At 36.7% G+C, this 16,276-nt stretch overlaps 3 protein-coding genes across 10 annotated transcripts in view; 2 read left to right on the top strand and 1 right to left on the bottom strand.

Annotated features, from left to right (window-relative positions):
• LOC123875801 (hemicentin-2-like) overlaps positions 1 to 16,276 on the bottom strand; it is a 357,222-nt gene that overhangs the window by 233,820 nt on the left and 107,126 nt on the right. The gene's annotated exons all lie outside the window — the stretch shown is intronic.
• Positions 612 to 14,014, top strand: LOC123875799 (synaptic vesicle glycoprotein 2B-like). 7 transcript variants are annotated; one of them, XM_045921833.1, is made up of 11 exons: positions 617 to 755; positions 1,226 to 1,257; positions 4,269 to 4,496; positions 6,679 to 6,841; positions 8,777 to 8,958; positions 9,907 to 10,091; positions 11,199 to 11,380; positions 11,906 to 12,062; positions 12,445 to 12,719; positions 13,026 to 13,153; positions 13,914 to 14,014. In XM_045921833.1, the coding sequence occupies exons 1-11, from the start codon at positions 751 to 753 to the stop codon at positions 13,955 to 13,957; spliced, it is 1,581 nt and encodes a 526-aa protein (XP_045777789.1). In that variant the 5' UTR covers positions 617 to 750; the 3' UTR covers positions 13,958 to 14,014. The 7 variants fall into 7 exon arrangements, with proteins under 7 accessions (XP_045777792.1, XP_045777789.1, XP_045777791.1 ...); XM_045921835.1 differs by having other exon boundaries at positions 1,231 to 1,257; XM_045921834.1 differs by having other exon boundaries at positions 618 to 755; positions 1,242 to 1,257.
• Positions 14,978 to 16,276, top strand: part of LOC123875800 (synaptic vesicle glycoprotein 2B-like) — a 46,805-nt gene continuing 45,506 nt past the window's right edge. For both annotated transcript variants that reach the window (XM_045921840.1, XM_045921839.1), the window contains exon 1: positions 14,978 to 15,139. In XM_045921840.1, coding sequence (XP_045777796.1) covers positions 15,103 to 15,139 — 37 coding nt within the window. In that variant the 5' untranslated portion in view covers positions 14,978 to 15,102. The remainder of the gene's footprint in view (positions 15,140 to 16,276) is intronic.

Below are 16,276 nucleotides of genomic sequence, written 5' to 3' on the forward strand. Positions count from 1 at the left end.
TATTGGCGACATATTTTTAAGGATATTGCCTAAAATATACGTAAAAATCAGTTTGGCGAATTTACGTGAGGTAAGTAATGTTTTTATGTACCTTGATTATCAGATACCTGAAAATTGGCCGTCTAAGCAAGCTAGCACGTAGGCTAGGCATGCTTTCTTAGTACTTACTAACACTACTCAATCGTACATATTTCCTGTGTCAGAAAATACGTAACCTCTGGTGGTCCTGGGATAAAAGTAATAAGAAAACCAGAAAAGAGCTGATAACTTCCAAACGGCTGAACCAATTTTTTTGGATTATAGCTAAGAACACTCTCGATCAAGCCACCTTTCAAACAAAAAAAACTAAATTAAAATCGGTTCATTCGTTTAGGCGCTACGAGGCCACAGACAGATACACAGATACACAGATACACAGATACACAGATACACAGATACACAGATACACAGATACACAGATACACAGATACACAGATACACACGTCAAACTTATAACACCCCTCTTTTTGGGTCGGGGGTTAAAAATCTAATTAAAAATAATTATGAATCACGAACAAACGATATAAAAATAACTTTTATGTAGGTATATACTAGCAATTTAATTACCAGTTATTAGTCACGGTTTTTACTGGTTTTGAAGACATAACAATAAAGTCAAGACTCGGTGGCGTAGACGTGGTCATATAAAGAAATGTTAGGCTAACTAACTACTACTCTATCAGCCAAGGCATCGTCAAAGTCTGTACCCGTATGTGGTAAGTATACTCTAAATTCCACAAACAGATACGCACTTTCCACGTTTCCGATTCGAGGATATGGAAACCCTTCCACTTTTAATAAAGGTACCTATCTTCAAGTCAAGAGTAAAAGGCATTTTCTATACGAAGGCGCTCCATTTTAGACTCCATCATCTTTTACTAACATGTCTGAAATCAGGCAATAGCTAGTCTATAAATTAAAAAAAGAATGCTAAAGTGAAGTTAAAAAGTATAATGTCCCTTCCGCAATACCTAAAACTATTATAGATACAAGACTTTACGTCTATTAGCTCATGATAAAATTGTCGCAACTTATCAAGGTTGATTTAAGATAAAATTAGTTAAAACAAATTGTGATCTTCATGATGAAAACGAATTCAGTAGCTCTGATGTGGGCCTAGCTATGAACCCTCTTAAATTGAGGTTGATTAATATTTTTCTTGTGTTTTTGGTACAATGAAAATGAGTGAAGTGAATGCACAGATGCCGGCAGAACGTGGTATGTACCTACTGATATGATCTATTAACTTTCTCTAAATGTTATGCAATCATTACGACTTGCTACTCGCTGGCTTCTTATTTAAAGGGTCCAGTAGGTCCAGTGACCAGTCCGAAAAACCTGTATCAATCAAACAATCGCAATCGTTGTGATTGGTTGAACTTATGGTACTCTTGTTGCAACAATGCGTTGTAGCCAATAGTGAGCGAGTGTCGGCCAATGAGGTGATTGCGATCGTCACACTGTAGCTGTCACTTTACCGTAATCATGCCCCTCTAACTTTTTAGTAATGTGCGTTTTAATTATTAAATACTAGAGGATGCCCGCGACTTCGTCCGCGTCGATTAAGATTTCTAAAGATCTCGTGGGAACTGTTTGATTTTCCCGAATAAAAAGTTGCTTATGCCAATTACAGGGACGCAAGCTACCTCGGTATCAAATTCCATACAAATTGGTTAAACGGGTGAGTCTTTAGGAATCCCGTGGGAACTCTTTGATTTTCCGGGATAAAAAGTAACCTATGTCCGTCCCCGGGATATAAGCTAACCCTGTACCAAATTTCGTCAGAATCGGTTAAAATGCTGGGCCGTGAAAAGGTAGCAGACAGACAGACATATTTTCGCATTCATAGTATTAGTATGGATGACTCTCTTTAACGACGCAGGAAAACATCGTGAGGAAACCTGTATGCCTGAGAGTTCTCCATAACATTTTCAAAGGTGTGTAAAGTCTGCTGTCGTACTTGACCAGCGTGGTTGACAATGGCATAACCCTTTTTCATTTTGAGAGCAGAACCGTGCTCAGAAGTGGGGCTGGCGATTTGTTTAAAATATTATGGCGATGATGAAATCAAATTACTAAACATTTTTTTTCGGTATCAACACGCCTACAGCTGTTTTACAGCAATACAATTAACAGAGTTCAATGACTATTTGTCGTATCGATATAAAAGTCAGTTAATAGCTAAACCCATACTATTAATGCTTCTGAATAGATTAAAATATAATTCGTTTTTCATTTATATGAAAACAGGTAAATTACGACTGAACTCGCACACGAATACCATCGTACAAGATATAACGCTATACCTACTATTAACCCCCGACCCAAAAAGAGGGGTGTTATAAGTTTGAGGTGTGTATCTGTGTATCTGTCTGTGGCATCGTAGCTCTTAAACGAATGAACTGATTTTAATTTAGTTTTTTTTTGTTGGAAAGGTGGCTTGATCGAGAGTGTTTTCAGCTATAATTCAAGAAAATCGGTTCAGCCGTTTGAAAGTTATCAGCTCTTTTCTAGTTACTGTAACCTTCACCTGTCGGGGGTTTTATAAATTTTTAATTTACATTTGTTATTATTTTTTGTTTGTTTTAGCGTGTCCGCTATAACAACAAGAAATAACAACTAATCCACACTGTGAAAATTGCTACTCTCTCGTCTCTTCCTATTACAGTGCCTGCTATCAGACAGACGGACGAACAGCGGAGGGTTAGTAGGTAATAGGGTCCCTCCCATTGGCACTCTTCGGGTACGGAACCCTAATAGATTAAAAATAAAACAAACAAAAAATAGAATGCTATTTTCACTTTTTATTTTCAACTATCAAATAGATCAACCACTGGTAGATAAATCATAAATGTAAGAACGCAAAATTTTTAAAACATCTAAATTTTTAAAACTGCGAAGCGGTAGAGTGAAATTTAAGCCGAATAAATCCTTGGGACGCTGGCAACGCCGGCATTTTGTTTCAACGCATCCCATTTTGTGAAAATATGAGCGGCCATTGTTCACAGCTCAAAAATCGGTTTACCCACTCGAAAACCAAAAAGGTTGTTACGGGTATTAAGAGATATTGTGGAACAATGCAATGTAGACATGCAAAGTTAATGCTTCACACGTATTTCAAATGCAAGTACGATATGTTTCACAGTTTCTTAGGGTTCCGTACCTTAAAAGGAAAAACGGAACCCTTATAGGATCACTTTGTTGTCTGTCTGTCCGTCCGTCCGTCGTGTCTGTCAAGAAACCTATAGGGTACTTCCCGTTTACCTAGAATCATGAAATTTGTCAGGTAGGTAGGTCTTATAGCACAAGTACAGGAATAAATTTGAAAACCGTGAAATTTTTGGGGTTACAGCATTTAAAAAAAATTAAAATGTTTTTCAATTTTCAAAGTAAGATTACTATACCAAGTGGGGTATCATATGAAACGGCTTTACCTGTACATTCTAAAACAGGTTTTTATTTATTTTTATGTATAATAGTTTTTGATTTATCGTGCAAAATTTTGGAAAAATACCCGAGTAATAGGGTTAGATAAGAAGATTCGCTGCGTCGTTGTCCCTTCATTCAGCTTCATCTACTCGATTTTTGTTCAACAGATATCGCCGGCTCGCTTAGGAACACGTTAAGTTAAAGAAGAGTAGGAGAAACAAAATATTTAAGAGGATTTTATTCATAGCACGCTCCAAAAGACGTAACTTGGTTTTCATTTAGATAACTAACCAATCAGGCTCAATGAAATGTTCATACATCGATGAATGTTGTAGACACGTTCAAGAAATTAATATCTGTGTCTTTGTTTTTCTCCGTAAAAATGTGTAATTTGAAAGTTTCACGTGCTCAAAGATTTGTTAACCCCCGACCCAAAAATAGGGGTGTTATAAGTTTAACGTGTACTATCTGTGTATCTGTCTGTGGCATCGTAGCTCCTAAACTAATGAACTGATTTTAATTTAGTTTGTTTTGTTTGAAAGGTAGCTTGATTATAGCTATAATCCGACAAAATCGGTTCAGCCGCTTGAAAGTTATCAGCTCTTTTCTACTTACTATAACCTTCACTTGTCGGGGGTGTTATAAATTTTTAATTTACACTTGTATATAATTCTTTGAGTCCATGCTACACATTTTTTCGTGAATTCGGCTTTTATAGAACGCAGTGGGAAGCGCGCTAGGGAAACTTCTCTTAAAATATTTATCGTTCTTGTATGACCGTAGTTTATTTTCATTTTCAGACAACGATGAGCCTGCCAACGCTCCCACTGCAATGCAGGAAGTCAATCTGGCGCTAAAGGAATGCGGCTTGGGCCTCTTCCACATACGACTGATGTGCACATCCTTTTTCGGTGTCGCAGCCGGAGTCGCCGTGTTGAACAGCACACCTTACATATTGCCTATAGCGGAGTGCGACCTTAATATGAGTTTACTACAGAAAGGAGTTTTGAATGCTATGCCTTTTGTTGGTGAGATTTTTTTATTAGAGTAGATACCTACTTACAGTTCTAATGATTTTTATCACAGTAGATACTTAGGTTGAAATCTATAGAGTGCACTTTGACTTTGCTTAGACTTAAGTTTCAGTTGGAACGAGACAGATTTATGCCTGCGGTATGACGCTGTCTCGTTTTAACAGTGTCTTAAGTCTGAGCAAAGTCAAAGTATGCTCTATAGATCTCAGCCTTACAGTTATGTAAGTTCTTAAGTATGGAAGAGACCACTGGATATAAGGTCACCCTTTGTTTATAAGTCTATCCTGTATTTTTAACCCCCGACCCAAAAAGAGGGGTGTTAAAAGTTTGACGTGTGTATCTGTGTATCTGTCTGTGGCATCGTAGCTCCTAAACTAATGAACCGATTTTAATTTAGTTTTTTGTTTGAAAGGTGGCTTGATCGAGAGTGTTCTTAGCTATTATCCAAGAAAATCGGTTCAGACGTTTGAAAGTTATCAGCTCTTTTCTAGTTACTGTAACCTTCACTTGTCGGGGGTGTTATAAATTTTGAATTTACACTTGTTGTATAAATAAATAAAATAAATACTTACCTACTGTAAAAAAATTGTTTTAGGAAACAGGCAGGTTGTAAAGATTACCTACAGTTTTAGTCACCACAAGATAAAATTCTTTGTCGATTTTAACGATAAATGATGTTATCATCTAAACCCGTTCACGTAGTACCAATTATTTGAACTTGGAGTTTTTAAATAATACTAGTTGATGCCCGCGATTTCATCCGCGTTGATTTATGTTTTTAAATATCCCGTGGGAACTCTGACATTCCGGGATGTAATAGTAGCTCCAAGTCTGCAAGAAAACACGTCGATTAGTTGCTTCGTCGCATGAAATTGAAGGGCAAAGCAATAACCCAACATACAAACATACTTTCGCATTTATACATGGGCAACTGATGTCTCAAAACACCACAAATAATAAATTTAATCAAAGAATATTATGGGTTAGGTACAACAACGTCTAATGCTGTTACTTAGTATGTCAGTCGTCATTATTAAAAGCAGTTGTGACCGCGCATTAACTGTGTATTAATTTCCGTGGGATTAACGCGTTAATTTATTAACGTCATGTATAAAGACGCATGCGACCGCTTGGGCGGTCTTATTGCCACATCAAAAGGATTTAGCACGTCACACGGGACGACATGAGGCTACGCCCTAGTTACATTTATATGTAACTGGGGTGTAGTTTAAGCGTACGTGAAATATTGTTTAATTAAGAAGACTTCCTGACGAGTAGGTCTCAGAATGAACGTGGACAAAACGAAAGTCATGTATAATGGGCAAGTAATCCCGAGATCCGTCTCCATCAAAAATGTCAGCATCGAAGGTCTGCTGTTCAAGAATACAATTACCTAGGACAGGTGTCTACCTGTCCTACCCTACCTACCTAGGTAGAATAGGTAGAGTAGGACAGCTTGGTAGAAACAACTTCGACAAGGAGCTGACAGAAAAATGTACAGTATGCGTATGTTTGTTACTCTTTCACGCAAGAACTGCAGGACGGATTTTTGACTGAAATTTGGAGACAGTTTATACCCTGTCCTAATCCATAGGCTACTTTTTATCCCAGAAAATAAATCAGAGTCAGAAAAAAAGAGTTCACTTGTGTTTAAAAAAATCTAGGTTAAGTATATCGGACAAATTCACGGGTATCATGTAGTTAATAATAAATGTGCACGCACCAATCAATAAATTGGTTTTTAACCCCCGACCCAAAAAGAGGGGTGTTATAAGTTTCACGTGTGTATCTGTGTGTCTGTGTATCTGTGTATCTGTCTGTGGCATCGTAGCGCTTAAACGAATGAACCGATTTTAATTTAGTTTTTTTTGTTTGAAAGGTGGCTTGATCGAGAGTGTTCTTAGCTATAATCTAAAAAAATTGGTTCAGCCGTTTAAGAGTTATCAGCTCTTTTCTAGTTTTCTTGTAGAAAAGAAGGTTAGATAACCGTTAGGTTCATAATATTATGTCAATAGACAAATGTCAAGCTGTCAAGATGGACGTTGCCTAAATACATAATTATTTATTTGAAAATGATGTTTTGGAAAACTCAAATACTTTGGATCGTCGGGGGTGTTATAAATTTTTAATTTACACTTGTTATTACCTATATTGTAAAATATTATTATTTTTTCAGGTATGGTATTAATATCGGTGGTAGCAGGTTTTTTAACTGACATATTCGGTCGTAAATTTTTTATATTGAGTGGATTTAGTGGCCTCTTCATATTTACGGTTATAAGTGGAACCAGCCAAACTTATTTAGTGCTAGCCATTTGCAAATTTTTCGAAGGATTATTGTGAGTATAAATGATTTTTTATCCATATCTACTTCCTAGGTATTCTGTGCTAGTATTGTAAAAGTGAAACTATGTCTGTCTGTCAGTTTGTTATCTTTTCATGGCCAAGACACATTTACATATAACACAAATAGCACGGTAATATTATGTATCAGTATTCCAACTTCATACAAACGGACGAAACGCGAGCTATACCTACGCACCTCGGTGTCGGCAGGCGCTCGACACGCAGACAGTCGCGACTGTGCCGCAGTGACGAACGGGCGGTGTTTTGTTTTTCTAACAATAACCGCGCGATTTTTTCGTTGTATGTGAAACCCGATCAAAGAAGCCACAATTTCAGCTCAGAATCTCGGTATTTAAGGTACCGGGACTACAATAAGATTAATTCGCAAATTTTTTGATTGTACCCAGCGATGATTTTGTGGAATATATAGAAAAAATGGAGAAAATATTCCGAACTTCATTTAAAACCAAATATATAATTGTAAAGTAGCTGTAGGTATCTATAACCAATTAAAAGATATTCATTTTTCTCCATCTTGTCCATGTTTCCCAAAACAATTTTTAATTAAAAGCTTTATACTAGAATGCGGATTTTTTAAACTTTAAAATTTAATAATTCGTAACGTTCGTTTAATTTCCTACGTCTCAGTCGAGGCGCAAATATTTTTCGGTCTCAAATGTATAAGACCGATTTGTTATTCAATCATAAACATGGTTTTTTAATTAAATCTACCAATCAAAAAACAACACGCATTTTTATTGAACATTTCCTATGCAATTCACAAAGTATTTTATTTGTTTATATAAAAAAGTATATTTACATTCACAAAACTAGATGGAAACACAAAGTAGGCAAATGTAATTAAACTGCTGGAGGCGGGCAGCCCTACCGCATGTTTACGTACCGCGCAACTGTAGGTATCTATTTCGAAGATACGGCCGAGTTAGAATACTGTATAGATAATATTACCGTGCAAATAGCTTGTTCTCAGAGGTGAGCATAGGGTATTTTATTCCGGCAAATTAAAGAGTTTTAAGAAAAATTCCACGGGATTTTCAAAAACCTGAATCCAAACGATGGACGCTCAGCTGTCGGTAGTACCTAACTAGCCATGGATGAAGCCTTCCATTAAACGAGACCTGAACCAATATGAAAATCATGAGTTACCAAATTTATAATTTCTGGAAACTGTACCTTAAGACGACAGCGCCAGAGTGAACTAGAGTAAGGAAACTCTTGGTTTGATCCTTAATCGACGATATGTCAAATATTAGGCTTATTGGTGAGGTGAAATCAAGGAAAAATAGGCGTTCCATATAGCGTCAAATGTAGGTAACATATTTTGACGCCTGCTAGTGACGTCAAAGCCACAGTTCACGACAGTTAGGAAACTTTTTAACCCCCGACCTAAAAAAAGGGGTGTTATAAGTTTGACGTGTGTATCTGTGTCTGTCTGTGATATCGTAGCTCCTAAACTAATTAACCGATTTTAATTTAGTTTTTTTTTGTTTGAAAGGTGGCTTGATCGAGAGTGTTCTTAGCTATAATCCAAGAAAATCGGTTCAGCCGTTTGAAAGTTATCAGCTGTTTTCTAGTTACCCTAATTTACACTAGTAACAATATCTTATCAGTATCTTTTTATCAAACCTCAAAACACGCGCTTACACAGAACTCCTTTTTCCTAAATCTGTGCGCGCTTGGTATGCGAGCTTCTATGAAATACTTCCATGTGACGTCACATTGATTCAACGTGCTTATTTTGTTTAATCGATAATAATTTACAATGGATCCTTATTACACTTAGAACTAACAAAGGACGCGGATTTCACGTATTTTGGAATACTGAGAACCACTCACCGCTGAGTAAAAGTTTTATAGATACCTGGTTCAGCCTCAATTAATTTTATTTAAGTATACTCTTTTTCCAGATCAGCCACCTCGTTCTCAGCTTTGATAACACTGACGTCAGAGTTTTGTCATAGTGACATCAGAGATCGAGTAATGCTGTTACAGTCTTCATTCACCGCAATCTCTCAAATTGCTATTGCTCTCATGTCATGGGCTATATTGCCTCAACATTGGGAATATACTCTGTTCAATGGAGCTATTGGTAAGATGAAAAGTTTCTAAGCTTCTAAGTGTGTGTGTGTGTGAAAACACATAGCTATACGGTTTATTTGTTCCATGTCATATCCTATAATTATGCCATACACTATAATATATTTTACTACTGTTACATGTTATGGTAAACATACCATAAACATACAATGCCTTTTAGTAGTGCCACTATTTTCAGTTAGTATTTAACCTTTCTCATCGAATCGATACTACTATTACTCTCTTGATATCTTTGCTCCACCAAGTCGGGAAGTACCCTAACCTGTTTGCCAATCTGTACTCGATGACTTTTAGACTCTATTTCAAAGATCTCTACTAAAACAGTGGTTCTCCTCTGAAATATTCGAACTTACATACTATTAACTTTAACAGCTGAAGTTTGAATAGCCATTGTGGCTAATTCTGTTGTACAGTCAGCAAAAAAGCTAGGTTTGCAGGTAGGTACAGGCTGGTACCTATACAATCTCGAAACTATAATTTATTGCTATCCCTTTTTGTAATGCTCCCTGTGGAAAAGGATAGGAAATTAACCACCTCCCTGATGCAGTGGTAAGCACTGTGGTCTTATGTGAGAGGTCTCGGGTTCAAATCCGGGCAAGGGTTAGGAATTTAATAATTTCTAAATCTCTGGTCTGGTCTAGTGAGGGGCTTCGGCCGTGGCTAGTTACCACCCTACCATGCCGCCAGGTGATTTAGCGTTCCGGTACGATGCCGCGTAAAAACAAAAACGAAACAAAACTGACTAGTGAAGCTAGTCAGTTTTGTTTAGTAGTTTAATTGTACAACACAATTAGCTACCTTTCCTGACCATAATAAAAAAAAATCCTACCTGTCTATATTTCGTTTTGCTTTGTATGTGTGTTTTCTGTATTCATTATGTGGTGTACAATAAAAGTATTTATTCATTAATTCATTCATTCATAAAAACATTTTATTTCAGTTTTGCACACATGGAATTTTTACCTATTCATCATGTCGTTATGGTCACTAACGGCCACTCTGCTTTTCGCATTCCTACCCGAAAGTCCCAAGTACTACATAACGCAGAAACGATACGAGGAAGCGAGGGATATACTCATTAAAATTTATAAGCAGAATACACGGAAACCGGCTGATACTTTTGCCGTAAGTATGCCTACTCCAAGATAGCCTGTGCCACAGTATAGCGATCATACAGATGCATGCATCTAATACACAAAAATCTACAACCAACCTAACCAAGTGATTAGGTTATCGACAAAAGTCCAATACATAAAATCACTCTATTACCGCAGGATTTTAAAAAAGGCTTTATTCCTTGCTTACATTAAAAGGAACCAGAAGGTGCAAAATACAAGTTTTCTAGGTCCAAATGTGTGGGGCTGGGCGTTAATGAGTCAGACAAATCAGGACTTTCATAAATTGTATTGATTATAATATTATAATACTAAACAATATTACATTGGTAACAAATGATGATTTATTTTGACCATTGCATAATATTATGGAATTTATATTACGTTACAAAATGAATCCACTTGGTATTTGTGGAAACAGTTTCTGATCTGTATGGTTACTAAACAGTGGTCATATCATGTTGGAAGTTGGACCCTCGAAGATTTAATTTAATATTTAAGTATGTTTTTTTACTTTGAAATTTCTTCTTCGAAAGTAAAATGTTTATTTAGTCAGAAGCCTTCCTATTTATTTAGATGACTTTATAATATTACCTATCTACTATTTACCAAGTGAAATAATAAGTAACTATCAATTAAGGCGTCATCTCCACAGGCGAGAGTATCGCGGCGATACGACGAGTGACTCTGGACGAGTATAACGTCACGTCTTGCAAGATATCGTCTCGTGGTGATACCGCCACGTTACGCCGTAGTTGAGAGGCCCAACGAGACGTTGCGGTCACGTCTCGTGGCGTATCGTTGTGAGTGGCGACGACACGCTGGCAGATTTATCGTTGTACCGTGGAAACTATCCGACTATAGTAGGACAGACTCGTCACAATACTCTCCCCCGTGGAGATGTCGCCTAAGGCCTCATTCGCACGAGAGCTTTTCTAACGTCCGTTAAAAAGCGTTTCGAATAGAACAAATGCATTCCCAAGTAACTGTTCACACGTCAACGCTTTTTTAACGCGCACTTTGTATGTTCAGCGCAACGCAGCGTTTTAACGCAACGCTTTTTAACGCTCGTGCGAATTAGGGCTAAATCATTTATGGAAAGTTTCTTTCTTTTTAGTATAAAAATATTTGGAAAGCGAAGACTAAACAAGATATAGAAGAGTCTTCAGGGCCCGTTTCAAGGAAAAATCTTGGGCCCATGCTGTCGGCTGGTCTACACAATGTTAAAGCTATGTTGCATAAACCTCGGGGACTGTATCTGTTACTTTTTTGCACTCTCAACTTCTTTTCAATGCTTTTGTGAGTATTATTGAATAATTTTATTGTTGTACTTGAAGGGTGTCAACGGGACTCTAAATACTAAGTCTCCGCTGTGCATCCGTCAGTCCGTCTGTCTGTCAACGGGCAGTATCTCATGAATTATAATAGGTAGAGAGTTGGAATTTTCACATAATGACTAACTATACGCTGCATAGTCTTAGTAGGTATAGACCGTAGCGTATATAGCGTCATCATCGTCATCATAATCACACTAATATTATAAAGGCGAAAGTTTGTATGTGTGTGTGTGTGTGTGTGTGTGTGTATGTTTGTTACTCCTTCACGCAAAAACTACTGGACGGATTTGGCTGAAATTTGCAATGGAGATAGATAATATCCTGGATTAGCACATAGGCTACTTTTTATCCCGGAAAATCAAAGAGTTCCCACGGGATTTCGAAAAACCTAAATCCACGCGGGCGAAGTCGCGGGCATCGGCTAGTATAGCATAAGCACAAGGCTACAGTCGTGAACTCAATAAAATATTTCAGACCCTAATTTCAGATACAATGTAATAAGGATGTGGTTCCCTCAGCTGTCGACGATTGTAGAACATTACAGTAGTACAGACAGTCAAGATCTGTGTGTCATGTTAGATGCCTATACGCATGACTTGAGTGTAATGAGCTCAAATGTTACAGTGGACGAAGTTTGCATACCAGTAAGTACTTTTTACTTTGATTTACTGGATGTGGAGAAAGTAGGCGGTTTGTTGTGGGCTCTTCTCAGAGCTGGGCGCGTTCAGAACTCTCGTAGCTTTAGTTTTACGTAATTAACTATCACCACTAATATCATCTTACAAATCTAACTATTCTGACCATCAAAAATAGTACAGTAGTACCTACTTTGAATAAATGATTGACTTTTAAATTTGGCGGTGTTTTACCTATCCCGTGCTTTGGAGAGCCGTCGATCCTATGGCTGATCTTTCTCCGTTCATGTCCAATTGCCGTCCCATAGAGCAATGAGAGTGAGGAAATAGAGAGAGCACCCGTGTTTGTGTTGATGTTTTCTAAGAGATTTAACCTTCTCTTTGATTTCAGGTGGTTAGTGGAACAGAGACTTATATAAACACCGTGATCCTTGGCTGCGTATGTATAGTACCGTACATCGTCACAGGCGTGCTAGTGAACAAAGTTGGGAAGAAAAACCTGTACATAGCGTGTTGTCTCATCTCTGTGGGTGCTACGTTGGGGCTTAGATGGGCGAGTTCCAAGATTGGCTTTGTCGCTCTATTCTCGTTCGACGTTTCAATCTCGCAGACGATGAAGAGTCTCAATCAAGCTCTTGTTGTGGAGCTTTTTCCGACCACTATAAGGTAGGTATATCTTTTTAACCCCGGACCCAAAAAGAGGGGTGTTATAAGTATGACGTGTGCATCTGTGTATCTGTCTGTGACACCTTTCAGCTCCTAAACTAATGAACCGATTTTAGTTTTTTTTTTGAAAGGTGGCTTGAGCTAGAGTGTTCTTAGCTATAATCCATGAAAATCGGTTCAGCCGTTTGAAAGTTATCAGCTCTTTTCTAGTTACTGCAACCTTAACTTGTCGGGGGTGTTATAAATTTTTAATTTACACTTGTTAACCCTGAAATGTGACGTAATAAAGTTACCTTTAATTTTCAGATCTCTTTCACTTGCTATGATAATGACGATTGGTCGAATTGGAAGTGTAGTTGGAAATGTCTTGTTTCCTATACTACTGGACATGGGCTGTGCTGTACCATTCTTCACTTTAGCTGGGACTATGATAGGTAAGAAAATATATCATACTTTCCTCCAGCCATCTATCTTTAGGGCCATAGACGGTAGAATTGTTGTAGAAGCCAGTGAGTCTCAGATTCCTTTTTGTGGAATGTGTAATTGTATTTTTCACAGCAAAAAAAGTCTGACTATTATAAAATGAATGAATGAATTAAATAATATTTAATATTTATTAATATTTAATGAATTAAATAATATTTAATTCATTCATTTCATATACCATTTTACATAATATCATTGTATAAAGCATATTATGCTTTATTGTACACCAAAAGAGAACACCAATGAACAATAAAATAAATATAAAAAAGATACAATTGATGGGCTTCTGGATTCTGTTTTATTATGTACTACGAGTAGCTGATACCCGCGACTTTGTCTACGTAGATTAAGAGGGGTCTCTCCGTCGCTTGTTCCATACAAACGTAGTTCCAATTTCGTTTGAATAAAGAAGTCCATGAAATTTTGCAGACATATTCTAGAAGCTAATATCTATTGCTTGTGGTTTTCCAGATTTCTGTTAAAATATTCGGTTTCAAAGTAACGCGGTCTTAAAAATACACATACAAATCTTTGAGCCCCTGTAATTTTAAAACTACATATTTTTTTAGAAAAATCTAAAACACCACAGGCACAGATGACATATGAAACGAGTGACGGAGAGAGCCCTCTTAATAATGTTTTACTGTATAGTATATTATGATAATTATAGATGATAATTTATTAAATTATGCATTTTAAATTTTTCAGGTACCACGTTATTGACACTACTGATACCAGTGAAGAAAAAGTGATTTACCTACTATAAATTTTCTATTTAACGTAAATTTTTAATAAAAGTTTATTTTCTACCCAGTTTTTAATTCAATGTTTAACCCCAATGTATGTACCTACTCGTAGGTATGCCCCAACTCAAATATGCAATTTGATGGCTTCATTGCATACATTACTAGCTGATATCACGACTTAGTCCGCGTGGATTTAGGTTTTTTAAAATTGGGAAATGCCCTTGGGAACTTTTTGATTTTCCGTGATTTTTGATTTCCAGATCTTTAACGGATTGACATAATAAAAAAAAAACAATCCTTTGCTCTGTTACGACGTTATATAAAGACTAACCAACAAACACACTTTCGTATTTATAATATTATGGGTATAGATTTATAATAAATTAATACCTTATCTAAATTTTACTAATTAAAATTTGGCACATCATATAAAATATAAATAGTAAGACAAGCAGATAAGATAACTGTTCAACCATTCATTTCAAGTCAACAAAATAATGTAGGTAAGTAAGACATCTCAGCTACATAATATATTGCTTAGGCCAATCGTATGAGCTTTGTCTATGCAAATGTACCTACTTTAGCTAATAAGTGACAGGGTATCGGCCAATTAGAGGGATTCTGATCGGCACACTATAGCTGTATTACAGCGGTAGGCGCCTAGAGAGACAATCACACTATCACACTAATATTATAAAGGCGAAAGTTTGTGTGTATGTGTGTGTGTGTATGTTTGTTACTCCTTCACGCAAAAACTACTAGACGGATTTGGCTGAAATTTGGAATAGAGATAGGTAATATCCTGGATTAGCACATAAGTCACTATTTATCCCGGAAAATCCAAGAGTTCCCACGGGGTTTCGAAAAACCTAAATCCACGCGGGCGAAGTCGCGGCCATCGGCTAGTAATTGATAAGAAAGAAATCTCTCGTACAGTCGTATGTGGTCGTACCATTAGATACGGTTCGCGATAAAGTTGTTTGGCAAAACAGTATCATTGTTGACAAAAGATAAAATATTATTTAACAGGCACGCATCTCTCATCTTAAAATGAGTTAGATCAGTAACAAATAACCTAGATATGCATCTGGTTATGCAAAATATCATGGAAACTGAAAATATTGCCTTTTGTTGACGGCACTTAATTCAAAATGAGTGAAATTAACCTACAGGCTCTAGCTGGAAAGGGTGAGTCCCTTCAATTGTTAACTACGTGTACGTCTGCGACTTTCCTCCCGTCGATGTAAGTTCTTAAAAGTCTTGTGGGAAGTCTTTGATTTTGCAGGACTTAAGTAGCCTGTGTCCTTCTTTCGGAATGCAAGCTATCTCTGTATCAAATTTCGTAAATTTCGGTTAAACGGATGGACAGACAGACAGACACTTTTGCATTTATAACATTAATCTGGATTTAGCTTGCATCCATGTTAGTACTTCTATCAGAATTTCAAGCTTAAATTGTAAGTCCTTTCTTTACATGATTTGTAGATCATGGTTCTTATCTTTTTAGTAGGTACCCTAATATAAAAAGAAAATTCACTTCTCTATTAATTCTTACTGAAATATTAAGTGAGATTTTCAAGTGTAACGAACCGTTTTATTATTTTATCTACATAGATACCATATAAAATTAATTTACCTAAGTAGGTACGTTTTCTTACAACGGTAATTTTCCTAACACCAGACCAGTTTTAGTAATATTATTTTTAGTCTAAAATATCATAGAAATGTGTAGCATAATTCATTTCGGATGAATATATTACTTGGTTCGCTTGTTTTTTAACAAGGGACTCTCCGTCACTCGCTCTTCATACAAACGTAGTTTCATTCTCATTCGAATTTAAGCAACCAAAGTCAACGTTTGGTGGAGAATTGTGTTTACTCGTATTTCTGAACTAGCTGTGCCCGCGACTTCGTTCGCGTGGAATAGTGACTTTTCAGGCAGCATATACTCTGTACGTTAAAAATGTTCGCCGTGATTCTTTAAATTGACATAACTTTTTTATTTATGAACCGATTGACATGAAATAAACACTAAATGTTAAGTGAAGCTTACTACAATATATTAGTGAAAACCGTATCTAAATCGAATAAGCCGTTTCTGATATTAGCGTGCACAAACACACAGACAAACAGACAAACAGACAGACAAACAGACAAAAAAAAATTAATTACAATTTCGGGTTCGGCATCGATATAATAACAACCCCTGCTACTTTTTTTTTTATATATTTCCATTGTACAGACACCACTTTTCTACAATTTTATTATATGTAAGTATAGATAGATGAGGATGCGAAATCGAACATGAGTATTCCACGCGTTCCA

This window comes from Maniola jurtina, chromosome 20 (assembly GCF_905333055.1).
Source record: "Maniola jurtina chromosome 20, ilManJurt1.1, whole genome shotgun sequence".
Lineage (NCBI taxonomy): Eukaryota > Metazoa > Arthropoda > Insecta > Lepidoptera > Nymphalidae > Maniola > Maniola jurtina.